Raw genomic sequence first — 13262 nt, forward strand, 5'->3', positions numbered from 1 at the left:
TTAGCTCAGCGATTTCAGCTTTCAGTTCTCTTAATAACCATGAGATAATTAGAATTTTCTTCCATATTCTCATTTGTTGTTCCTGCATTTCTGATTACAATTTTTTCAAATTCTTTACTCCTGTTATTATTTCCTTAACTAATGTTTGGATGTTGAACTCGTTATTTTGTGCTTCACCCTCTCGAGGACTTTTAGCTGGACTCTTGTCCTGGTTCAATAGGCTTCTTAGCTTAATCGCTGACTCCTGACCAAGAGATAAAGCAGGATGTGGCAGAGATAATCCAGTGGTTATGCAAAGAGACTTTCACAGCCCCTCAGCTATGCCACCGAGGTATAGGTCTTCTGAGTTTCCCGGTTAGATATCTGTCCCCTGGTGTCCCTCCCTGCCACTGCTCCAGATTCTGAGGGTAGTAGCAATGGAGACTCAGAGTTGCACTTGGTGAGTCTCTGGGGAGTCCTCTTCTCCCTTAAGCTGTCCCCTTGTTGGTGGAGCAGACTGGAGGTGGTGTCTTAACTGATAAACTGCTGAACTGTTAGCAGCCACTTAATCTCTCCTTAGGCCCCTCTCTCCTCTCTGTCACCAGCCACACGTGTTTGTACTCACTGGTGATTTACTGGGTTCCTGTGGTCATTCTAGTCCTGTCTTGTTTCGGTCCCAGGTGGTCTCCTTTGGTATTCCTAGTTGATCTGGGAGAGGGGAGGGGAGGAGAGGAGAGAAAGCGATCTGCTGCTCGTAGCTCCGCCTCCAGAAGTCGAATCAGAAGAGTTCTTTTAATGAGAGATTGAGACCACAGCACTGCTTCCACAACTCAGTACCGGGGATCTAATCTGGGCTTCATGCATACAAAGCATGCATTCTAACACTACTACCTTCCAAACTAAACTGTTTTACCTTTAATATATTTTATAATAGAATGAAGTAATGATATTTTTCCCCAAACTCATTGACTTCCTCTCTTCAAACCTTCAGTTGAGAAAAATGATGATTTGCTATGTTTTAAGAGGAGTCTGGGGACTTGTTACTGTATTTACTTTTATCTATCTCCCCTGTTTGACTAGGAAATGAATAATGAAGAGAAGAATACTATCACCAGCCTTAGCAAATGTGATTTTAACCAGATGAGCCAGTATTTCAAAGCGCAGTCGGAAGCTCGGAAACAGATGAGCAAGGAAGAGAAACAGGTACAACGAAATTTCAGAAACATTGGAAGTAGTATTGTTTATCTAATTTTGTCATTGATTCTTAGAACACAATTTAGTAATTTCATATGATTATACTCTTAAGATTTAGAATTCTCTGCCTAGTAAAGTTGAAATTTTCTCAAGGGTTTTGTGTGGATTGAAAATTATGAACAAGCACCTTGTTTAGTTGTTCAAATTAAGAACCCTGGGGAGTCGGGCAATAGTGCAGCGGGTTAAGCGCATGTGGCACAAAGTGCAAGTACCGTCCTAAGGATCTCCGTAGGAGCCCCCGGCTCCCCAGCAGGTCTGCAGGTGTCTATCTTTCTTTTCCCCTCTCTGTCTTCCCCGCCTCTCTCCATTTCTGTCTGTCCTATCTAACGACGACCACATCAGTAATAACAACAATAATAACTACAACAATAAAAAACCAGCAAGGGTTGTTAAGCACGCATAGTACTATGCAGAATGATACACACAAGAACCTAGGTTTGAGCCCCCCATTCCCATCTTCAGGGGGACGTCTTCACAAGTGGTGGAGCAGGTCTGCAGGTGTCTTATCTTTCAGTCCCCCACCCACCCCCTTTCAGGGTTATTGCTGGGGCTCATTGCCAGCACTACAAGTCCACTGCTCCTGGCAGCCATTTTTTCCCATTTTATTGGATAGGACAGAGAGAAACTGAGAGGGGGGGAGGAAGACAAAGAAAGAAAGATTGACACCTGCAAACCTGCTTTATTGCTTGTGAAGCAACCACACCCCCACAGGTGGGAAGCCAGGGCCTTGAACCAGGATCTTGCGCTTCCTGGTATGTGCGCTAAACCTGTGTGCCATCCCCCTGAGCCCCTCTCTCCTTTTCTACCTTCCCTTCCCCTCTCAATTTCTCTCTGTCCTATTGAGTAAAAAGAGGGGGGAGGAAAGAAAGAGAGGAAGGAAGGGAAAAAAAACATCTGAATCAGTTTTGAGTAAATTCTTGCTGTCTTCCAGAAAATCAAGGAGGAGAATGAAAAATTACTGAAAGAATATGGATTCTGTGTTATGGATAACCACAGAGAGAGGATTGCCAACTTCAAGATAGAACCTCCAGGGCTTTTCCGTGGCCGTGGCAACCACCCCAAGATGGGCATGCTGAAGAGACGGATCATGCCTGAGGACATAATCATCAATTGTAGCAAGTGAGCACATTCATTCTTGGGCTAGAAATAAAGCAGAGGGCTTACTTTGTTTGGAAGTTGGAAACATTAACCCACATTACAGAGGACTGTTTGAAATTATAATATTTCTAAATATAAATCTATCGTCTTTTTCAGCTGATGACTGTTGAGGAAGAAACTAAGGAATGCATACTTAGTAGATTTACCCACTTGAAGTCTCAAAAGGTGAATTTTTCCCTCACTTCTCATTTTATACTTTCTACGTTCTTATTTTCATAGGGATGCCAAGGTTCCTTCTCCTCCTCCAGGACATAAGTGGAAAGAAGTTCGGCATGACAATAAGGTTACCTGGCTGGTCTCCTGGACAGAGAACATCCAAGGCTCTATTAAATACATCATGCTGAACCCTAGTTCACGAATCAAGGTAACAAATAGCAGAGAATGGTGCCAGTTAGTATGGCTGACTATCTCTTTTTGTTGAAATGTAATGTTCTCGACCTCTAGCATCACTTTTACAAATAGAACATCCTTGCATTGTAAGAAGGCAAGTACTTTTGTTATCTCATGCTATCTCACTCTAAGATGTATTCTTTTTCTGTATCACAATATGACCTTAAGAATCTCCACTAACATCCCAAAATATGCTTGAAACAATGTTTGCATGGTTCTAGGAACTGTGTTCATAAACCAGAGCGACAACCCCTATCTTTATACAAACTTTGAGGAAGATAAAGCAATTGCTTTGAAGTCACAAGATGTTGTAAAGATTAGTCTTTATAAAAATAAAGTTCTGCTTAAGTAAGACAAGAGATGTCTGCTTGAGCTTGATTCAGCATCAAAAAAAAAAAAAGATTAGTCTTTTACTTCCAGTTTCATAAAGTTTCATCTTGCTAAGTTCTTCAGGACCATACTGGATAATGTAAAAGCACATCATGAACTCTTGTATACCCACGTGTCACGGTCTTTATTAAAGTTGTTACTTGAAAAGTGGGAAGTGTCTTAGGAAAATTTTAGTTATTTTGCTAAGCATATTCCTACTTGGGAGAGAGACTATTGAACTTCTTCCTTTAAACAGACAATGGAAATATAAACAGAAGCATAAAAGAGAGCTGAACTCCACAAAAAAATAGTCAAGGAAATAGTTCTGTATAGATTGTGACTTTGCATTGCAGGAGACTGGGACTAAAAACCTTCCTAATCTTGTTGCTTATTAAACATCTATTAAAATACTAAAGTCAGGTAATTTAGCATAACATTCCTCCTGTCTATAACACAAGTTTCTGCTATCCCCTTTAAGACCTAACTGTAGGGCTGGTGGTAAAATAGCTCACTTGGATAGAGTGCTACTTTGCCTCAAGTTTCACAGCTCTGAGTGAATTTTTTTAAGGCGGGGGAGAAGGGTTTGGGAGAAGATGAAGTAGCACTGTTGTCGTCCACCCCCCACCACACAGGGCTGACTTGCATTGGGAGCCCTCTAAGATATTTCCAATAGGTATGTATTACTGATTTGAACACAAGGACAGCTAGTCTCATACCTTTTCTTACTCATCCTCTTCAATGTCAGAAATGTACTTAGAGCAACCTGGAAAATAGCTTAGCAGAAAAAACTTGCATGCCTGAGGTTGCAGTCCCCAACCCTGGTACTGCGTATGCTAGGATTGTGTTCTTTCAGCAACATAAAAAACTAGGGAGACACCCCCATACACAAGAACAGCAAGTTACTAAAAACAGGTAATTACTGAGACCTTTGTTTTGTCACTAAGCAACTACGTATGATTAGTCTACACATGGCTGTACAGAGTTCCTTAGCATACCTGAAACAACTTGACATTTCTCGAGTATTTATTAAAAGGTAGGATACATTCTTATTCCCTGCACCCCACACAGAAGGCCATTTACCACATGCCCATGTCATAGGTGGAAATCACTAGATGTGGATAGTGGTCATTGTCTTCTTCTTTTGCAAGGTAGGTTAGGTTTCAGAGACCTGGGAGGAAACACAGTGGTAGAGCACAGGACTTGGAAACATGAGGGTTCTTTCTGCCTTTCTCTGTTTTGTGCTTTTTGTTTTGTTTTTCCCCCTAATATTTATGTATTTATTTTTATATAGAGGCAGAAATTGGGAGGGAAGACAGTGAAGTGAGAGACAGACAGACACACCTGCAGCACTGCTTTATCATTTGGGAAGCTTCCCCCTGCAGCTGGGGACTGCTGGCTTGTGTCTGGAACCTTGCTCACTATAACATGTAACATGTAAACTCTATTGGGTTTGCTGCCATCAGCTCCGTCTTTAGCTTTTTTTTTTTTTTTTGGTCTCCAGGGTTATTACTGGGGTTTGGTGCCTGCACTGCAAATCCACTGCTACTGGAGGCTATTTTTTTCCCCTTTTGTTGCCCTTGTTGTTTATCGTCATTGTTATTGTTGTTGTCATTGCTGTTATTGTTAGATAGGACAGAGAGGAGGGGAAGATAGTGAGGGGGGAGAAAAAGACACCTGCAGACCTGCTTCACTATTTGTGAAGCAACCCCCCTGCAGATAGGGAACTGGGGACTCGAACCAGGATCCTAACGCCAGTCCGTGAGCTGCGCCATGTGCGCTTTAACCCACTGCGCTACTGCCTGGCCCCCATCAATTTTTATTTTTACTAAGAAAAATATCAGGTGAGGCCAGGCGGTGGCATACCTGGTTGAGCACAAGCACTACAGTGCACAAGAACCCAGGTTCGAGCCCCCTGGTCCCCGTCTGCAAGGGGAAAGCTTCACAAGTAGCGACAGCAGTGCTGCAGGTGTCTCTCTGTCTCTCTCCTTCTCTGTCTCCCCTACCCCCCCTCGATTTCTAGCTTTCTCTGTCCAGTAGATAAATAAAAATAATTAAGAGAGAGAGAATGATCATTCTCTTATTAAAAAAAAAAAAATCAGGTTTAAATCATTCCCTATGCCATTCATGCCATCTGATACAGTCTGTAATACTCCTGGTCCTTGGATTTATTTCTTTCCTTACCTTAACAGTCCTTACTTGTGAACCTATTTCCTTTGAAAATGGTAATGAATCTGAAATCTCCCTCCATTACAATTGATCACAGTCTCTTCCCCCACCCCCATTTTTAAAATTTTCATTGTCTTTAAAGTCCATTTTTAGTCCATCTACCAAAAATGCTAATGTTAAAAAATAGTCTTCCCAGTAATCTTGTTTCCCTCAATCTACTCAGCATCTGTTAAAGTATACAAGTTAGAAAATGGGGGAGCCGGGCTGTAGAGCAGAGGGTTAAGCGCAGGTGGCGCAAAGCACAAGGACCGGCATAAGGATCCCCGTTCGAGCCCTGGCTCCCCACCTGCAGGGAGTCGCTTCACAGGCGGTGAAGCAGGTCTGCAGGTGTCTCTTTCTCTCCTCCTCTCTGTCTTCCCCTCCTCTCTCCATTTCTCTCTGTCCTATCCAACAACGACAACAACAATAATAACTACAACAATAAAACAACAAGGGCAACAAAGGGAATAAATAAATAAAATAAATATTTAAAAAAAACAAGTTAGAAAATGTTGAATAATTACAGTTATTCCTGGAAGTCATTGTGGCCCTTCTTAATTACATGTTGTAATTTCTATTTGTGCTTCCTTGACAATTCCACTACACTGAACAGTTGTCTTGAATTTAAAGAAATTCAGTCTTAGCAGAGAACTTCTAACTAACAGTAGTCATTTTTAGGAACATGCCATTGGGCTTTTCTCAAAAGCATAAATATTTTATAACCAGAGGCTTTCATGGTAATTGGACAGGAGCCAGTTTTGATTGGTAATCAGGTGCACCTACATTGATTCTCATAAGGTTAAATGGCCTGAACGTCTTTTCAGTACTCTGTTTTCACCTTGTTTAAGTTTTTTCTCTTCAGTTGAAAACTCTGAACATGAATAAAAATCTATCCTTACTCAACCATTCCTGCCACCTCACCTTTGGTGTTGGGTCTTTTCAGGGTGAGAAAGACTGGCAGAAATATGAGACCGCTCGACGACTGAAGAAATGTGTAGACAAGATCCGGAACCAGTATCGAGAAGATTGGAAGTCCAAAGAGATGAAAGTCCGGCAGAGAGCTGTAGCCTTGTACTTCATTGACAAGGTGAGAGCATTGTCCTGTCCTGTTGCCTAGTGTGTTCAGTTTAACAAAGCTGTAGCAAGCATCTCCTCCAGGCCATGTGCTTAGCACTGGAGAGGCAGTGACAATGCAGACAACTCACAGTCTTGTTCACCCAACGTGTTCTAGTGAGGAAGGTAGTAGCAGACAGGTCTTTAGCATTTGCTATAGTCTAAAACTATTTTCATGAGTGTGCTAGAAATACTGTGGTGTGTAATCCTGGAGGTGGCCCAGTGGATAAAGCATTGGACTCTCAAGTATGAGGTCCTGAGTTCAATCCCTGGCAGCACATGTACCAGAGTGATGTCTGATTCTTTCTCTCTCCTCCTGTCTTTCTCATTAATAAATAAAATATTTTTTAAATATTTTTATTTTCTTATTTATTTTTACCAGAGCACTATTCAGCTCTGGTTTATGGCAGTGCGCGGGATTGAACCTGGGACTTCGGACCCTCAGGCATGAGAGTCTCTTTACTTAACTATGATGCTATCTACTCATGCTCAATAAATAAAATCTTTAAAAAAAAAAGTGTATATATATATACACTACATATATATATATATACATATATATATATATACATATATATATATATATATGTAGTGACAGTTTAAAAGCTTTCTGAGCAAGAGGAATTTATTTTACATCACTACTTAGCAAATACATTTATTTAATACTCAAGCAGAAGTTTCACAAAGTGCTGCTTAGTCTTTCTTTTTTAATAGGACAGAAATTGGGGGGGGGGGAGATAGACAGCTGCTGACTTGCTTCACTACTTGTGAGATTTCCCCTCTGCGGGTGGGGAGCAAGTGATTGAACCTGGGTCCTTGCACATGGCAGTGTGTACTGAATCAAATACACCATTGCCCGGCCTCCTACTGCTTAGTCTTTCTATATACAATGACTTTATTTTTTGCATCTTTTAAAGTAAAAGGATGGGGGAGTTGGTAGCTCAGCAGGTTAAGCGCACGTGGCACAAAGCGCAAGGACCGGCAGAAGGATCCCAGTTCGAGCCACCAGCTCCCCACCTGCAAGGGAGTCGCTTCACAAGTGGTGAAGCAGGTCTGTAGGTGTCTGTCTTTCTCTCCCCCTCTGTCTTCCCCTCCTCTCCATTTCTCTCCTATTCAACAAGGGCAACAAAAGGAAATAAATAAATAAATATTTTAAAAATTAAAATAAAAGGATGGTTATAACCTTTGAAATAAACCATCAGCTAGTGTGATGCAACTCCAGTTTGAAAGACAGTGCTCTGGAGATCACTTTCTCAATATTCTTGAAAGCAAAATGATTTCCCCAGTCTTATGCTGTTTATATTTTAGTGCAAATTCTGATGGGAGTTTAAAATATTGAGCAGTATTCTGATAAGCTTTTTTTTTTTCTCTTAGTACTCTGACTTCCCAGAATGCAAACATCCCCTCATTTACTAATTTAAGGAAATGATTTTTCTTTCCTACATTGCCATTTGGAAGAGCAAAGAAAAAAATTGAATTTCTGGGAAACTCCAATAAATACATTTTATATAGAAAGAAGCAGCAATGCAGAATGTGGAATTCTCTCAACCTTGCAAACTAATGCTTGGTCAGCAAAGAGAATTAGAAGGACCTGATTTTGGTTTTTTAGAGCTTCTGTGAGACTTCTTTATCCATGTTCATATATATATGCCTCCCCACCCCCCCTTTTCCTCCTCTGAACAGCTGGCTCTGAGAGCAGGCAATGAAAAGGAAGAAGGAGAAACGGCAGACACTGTGGGTTGCTGCTCACTTCGTGTGGAGCACATCAATCTCCATCCAGAGCTGGATGGTCAGGAATACGTGGTAGAATTTGATTTCCTTGGGAAGGACTCAATCAGATACTATAACAAAGTCCCTGTTGAGAAACGAGTAAGTTAACATGGTCTGTACTCCCTGCTCTGGTTTTCCTCCCTTCCTTAACTCAAAAGGTAGCTTCCCCTACAGCTGAAGAAGCTGGACAGTTAAATGACCCAAATTAAATTCTACTCTGAGGATATAAAGGATAATAGTAGGTCAGTTGACAACTGGAATATGTACAGGAGATTAAGGTACATACTAATTGGTTTTTACAAAGCTGGTAAATACTATACACACACACACACACAATTACCTTAGGGAATATAATGAACTATTTAAGAATAAAGAACCATAATATACTAAGTAGTGGTCTAGGAGGTGGCACAGTGATAAAGCTTTGGACTCTCAAGCACGAGGTCCTGAGTTCGATCCCCGGCAGTACATGTGCCAGAGTGATATCTGGTTCTTTCTCTCTCCTCCTATCTTCCTCATTAATAAGTAAATAAAATCTTTTAATAATAATAAGTACCCTCAGATTGTTCAGGGAAAGTAATTAGCACAGGTACATTATATGTGGAGAGAGTCAATATACTCTGTGCACCAAATGGTAAATGAGACAAAATGGGGAGTCAGATGGTAGCACAGAGGGTTACGTGCACATGGTGCGAAGCACAAGGACCAGCGTAAGGATATCGGTTCAAGCCCCCGGCTCCCCACCTGCAGGGGAGTCACTACACAGGCAGTGAAGCAGGTCTACAGGTGTCTATCTTTCTCACCCCTGTCTTCCCCTCCTCCATTTCTCTCTGTCCTATCCAACAACAACAATAATAAACAACAAGGGCAACAAAAGCGGATAAATTTTTTTTAATGAGACAGAAATGTTAGTGGTAGATGAATCTGGATCAGTGACTGTTCTTTCTGCTTTATTTTTGCAAGTTTACAATTTCATTATTATTATTTATTTACTTATTTATTTACTGGATAGAGACAGCCAGAAATCGAGAGGGGAAGAGGGTGGTAGAGATGGGAGGGAGACAGAGAGACACTGCTTCACCACTTGCAAAGTTTTCCCCCTGCATGTGAGGACTGGGGACTCAAACAGGTCCTTGAGCACATTGTGACATATGTGCTCAACCAGGTGTGCCACCACCTGGCTCTTGAGTTTACAATTTCTAAAGTGAAGAATTTTTTTTATTATTATTATCTTTATTTATTGGATAGAGACAAAAATCAAGAGGGGAGAGAGGGAGAGAGAGACCAAGACCTGCAGCCCTGCTTCACCACTTGCAAAGCTTTCCCCCTGCAGGTGGGGACCATGGGCTCGAACCTGGGTTCTTATGCACTGTAACATGTGCGCTCAACCAGGTGCGCCACCACCAGGTGGCCCTAAAGTGAAGATTTTAACAATAGGAGGCCAGGTGATGGTACACTTGTTAGAACATAGATAATAAGTTTTGTTTGTTTCTTTTAGGTTTTTAAGAATTTACAAATATTTATGGAGAACAAACAGCCTGAGGATGATCTCTTTGACAGACTCAATGTGAGTATATATATAAAGTACACAAGTCTAAGAGGGGCCCAATCAGAACCTTACACATTTTTAGAGATGTGCATGGTGATTTGAGCTCTCCTTTCAACATATCCTCTTCCTTCCTTGGGTCACACAGTGAATCCATGGTTAAAGTCTTAAGATGGGATAAACAAACCCTGTTTTTTGTCCTCTCCTAACTCTTGCAGAGCCTTCCTTAGGCAGAATGCCTAGCCACCTCTGCTGGAGACCCAAGTCCCATCCATGGTTAAGAGGGATTTGCTCAAGTGACCTGCTTAAGGTTGAGCTACTTCATATTCACAGGGAGATGGCATCCATATACATATTCTGGAATTCTCTTCCTAGTAGTGTAGACAGGGCCATAAACTTAGTAAGACTGAGTGCACTGTCATAGGCATCCTTGAACTTTTCAGAAGGAGCAGGGTGCCATGGCTTTACCTCACTCAAATTCTCTCTTGCTTTGTCTCATCTAGACTGGTATTCTAAATAAACATCTTCAGGATCTAATGGAAGGCTTGACAGCCAAGGTGTTTCGTACATATAATGCCTCCATCACGCTACAGCAACAGTTAAAAGAACTCACAGCTCGTAAGTACTACCTGACCAGGGAAGGCCCAGATCCCTACAGATAATGTCGAATGTCTTTAACCAACTAAGTCCTAGATCTATTCCACTTTTGTCTTTAACATTTTGACTAGAATTCTTTCCTTCGATACCTCTAATAGAGAGCAAAGACTTAGTTTTATAAATGCAAGATCAGTACTATTTCCCCCAACCCAGCCTCAAATTCTAGGTTAATTTCATGGAATACTGATAGTTTTCTCTCAGCTCTGAAAATGTTTGCATCTTATGTTTTCTATATGTTATTTAAAGACTTGCATGATGCGTAGTTCTCTGATGTTCTGTAAATTTGAGAGACTGGTTGTCACGGTTACTAAAAACACAAAGGAGCAAATCCTTTCTCTTATGTTTCAGTCACTTTTCCTTAAGAGTAGGTATTCTTCAGGTTAGCTGCAGAAAATATCACTAAGATCTACAAATCTTTTTTTTAACCTGGAGCCTAGCCACTACTAAATTGTGTTCTGTTAAACTGCTATTTTAAATTTGTTAGATGACTTTAGAATATGAAGAGAATAGCCAGAGATGCGTCTATTTGAAGACCAGTATTTTAGGGTGAGGTAAAAATAACACACAACACTAGTAAGAATATTCCTTAGCTGATATTTAAAGCAGTTTAAAAATACATGCTGTCTTCTAGCCTTAAAATGTAAAATTTAAGAGCCCCTTTGTTCTAACTCTAAGATTTAGACCATAAGGAAATTTAAGGGCCAGTAAAATCTTGAGTGTCTCAAGTGCTGAAGATATTCTTAGTGTTCTCTGTTGATATTTAAACTGTCTTGACTTTCTTCACAGCTGATGAGAACATCCCAGCAAAGATTCTCTCTTACAACCGTGCCAATCGAGCTGTTGCAATTCTTTGTAACCATCAGAGGGCACCACCAAAAACTTTTGAGAAGTCTATGATGAACTTGCAATCTAAGGTAGCGTCATTCTGGGGTGGGATATCATAAGGAAGGGAATCATGTCTATTGTGGACAAATAACCTGAGGAGAGGCATTTATAATTCAGACTTCTGGACTGGAATATCAGACCAGTTTCACCTTTCTTCTAGGTATCTTGGGAGATAAAGTCAATACTTAAGACAAACAAGTGGATGGAAATGTGATGGGCATTATCCCTGTTATGATATTACTGTCAGTGCACTCGTTCAGGAAGTCTTTACTCTGTGGCCAGAAGTTCTGCATTGCCTTTTTTTTTTTTTTTTTTTTTAAATAATATTTATTTATTTATTTTTAGTATTGGGTAAAAACAGATATTGAGAAGGGAGGGGAAGATGGACAAAGAGACACTGAAGCCCTACTTCACCCCCTGTGAAGCTTCCCTTCCTCCCACCTCCCAGGTGGGGACCAAGGGCTTGAACCTTATCCTTGTATACTGTAATGTGTGCGTTTAACTAGGTGTTTAACTGGCCCCCTGCAGTGCCACTTCTCATTTTTAGAAAACTTAACTGATACGCTTTTAAAGAATATATATTGGGAGTCAGGTGGGTAGCTCAACAGTTTTAAGTACAGGTGGCGCAAAGCGTAAGGACCAGTGTTAAGAACCCCGGTTTGATCCCCTTGCTCCCCACCTGCAAGGGAGTTGCTTCACAAGTGGTGAAGTAGGTCTGCGTGTCTATCTTTCTCTCCCCCTCTGTCTTCCCTTCCTCTCTTTATTTCTCTCTGTCCTATCCAACAACGATGACATCAACAACTACAACAATAAAAAGGGGAACAACAAAAGGGAATAAATAAATTTTTTAAAATATTTTTAAAAATAGTTAAAATATATTGCTGTCCTCCTCTACACAAGAATAATGAATGTAAGGACAGCCTTCACAGTTCCTTAGCACAACCCAGAAATACAGCTAATTCCAAAAGACTGTTTCAGATTGAAAAAGAAAATATCCCCTTAATTCTGTTTTTAACACATTTCATAAAGAGAAGCATTTTTTTTAATATTTATTTTCCCTTTTGTTGCCCTTGTTTTATTGTAGTTATTGATGTTATTGGATAGGACAGAGAGAAATGGAGAGGAGGAGAGAAAGGTAGACACCTTGCATGCCTGCTCCACCGCCTGTGAAGCGACTCCCCTGCAGGTGGAGAGCCAGGGCTCGAACCAGGATCCTTACATGGGTCTTTGCACTTTGCGCCATGTGTGCTTAATCCACTGTGCTACCTACCGCCCGACCCCTAGGAGAAGCATTTCTGTGTGGGTATTACTGGCACTCCATTGGTTAGTTGCCCACATTCATTATTGAACAAGTCACATTGGTGAACCATGCATATTTGCAAGCTGAACATTTTTCTTCTGTTGAAATTTTCTTAGGATAATATACCCAGGGATCAAGTGAATCAAAAGAGGGTCAGGCAGTGGCACACCCAGTTGAATGCACATTACTATGTGCAATGACCCAGGTTGGAAGCTGGACTCCCCACCTGTAAGGGGAAGCTTCACAAGCAGTGAAGAGAGTCTGCAGGTATCTCTATCTCCCCATCCCTGTCAATTTCTCTGTCTTATATAATAAAAAAAGAAAGGAGGAATGTGGGGAGGAGGTGACCACTGCGAGTGGTGGATTCATCATATTCATCATGCAGGCACTGAGCCATGGCAATAGCCCAAGTGGCAATAAAAAAAAAAAAATCAAAGACATAACCTGTTCTTTATGATACATATGCCAGCCATCAGGTATTCCTAAAGGGATAACATGCCCGTAGTGAACATATGTCCAAGGACCTCCTAAATCTTTGGACCATGTGATTGGTAGACAAAGAATCCTATTGACCACCTATTCCAGCAGTTTCCACTCTGTTAAATGGTGGTCATCTAGTAGTAGTCTCACGTTATC

The 13262-nt window shown here is 41.0% G+C and overlaps 1 protein-coding gene across 1 annotated transcript in view; it reads left to right on the top strand.

Annotated features, from left to right (window-relative positions):
* Positions 1-13262, top strand: part of TOP1 (DNA topoisomerase I) — an 81894-nt gene that overhangs the window by 62921 nt on the left and 5711 nt on the right. The window contains exons 11-18 of the mRNA XM_016187509.2: positions 1060-1182; positions 2165-2352; positions 2611-2755; positions 6299-6442; positions 8152-8337; positions 9737-9805; positions 10288-10402; positions 11228-11355. Coding sequence (XP_016042995.1) covers positions 1060-1182; positions 2165-2352; positions 2611-2755; positions 6299-6442; positions 8152-8337; positions 9737-9805; positions 10288-10402; positions 11228-11355 — 1098 coding nt within the window. The remainder of the gene's footprint in view (positions 1-1059; positions 1183-2164; positions 2353-2610; positions 2756-6298; positions 6443-8151; positions 8338-9736; positions 9806-10287; positions 10403-11227; positions 11356-13262) is intronic.

Source organism: Erinaceus europaeus, chromosome 1 (assembly GCF_950295315.1).
Source record: "Erinaceus europaeus chromosome 1, mEriEur2.1, whole genome shotgun sequence".
Classification (NCBI taxonomy): domain Eukaryota; kingdom Metazoa; phylum Chordata; class Mammalia; order Eulipotyphla; family Erinaceidae; genus Erinaceus; species Erinaceus europaeus.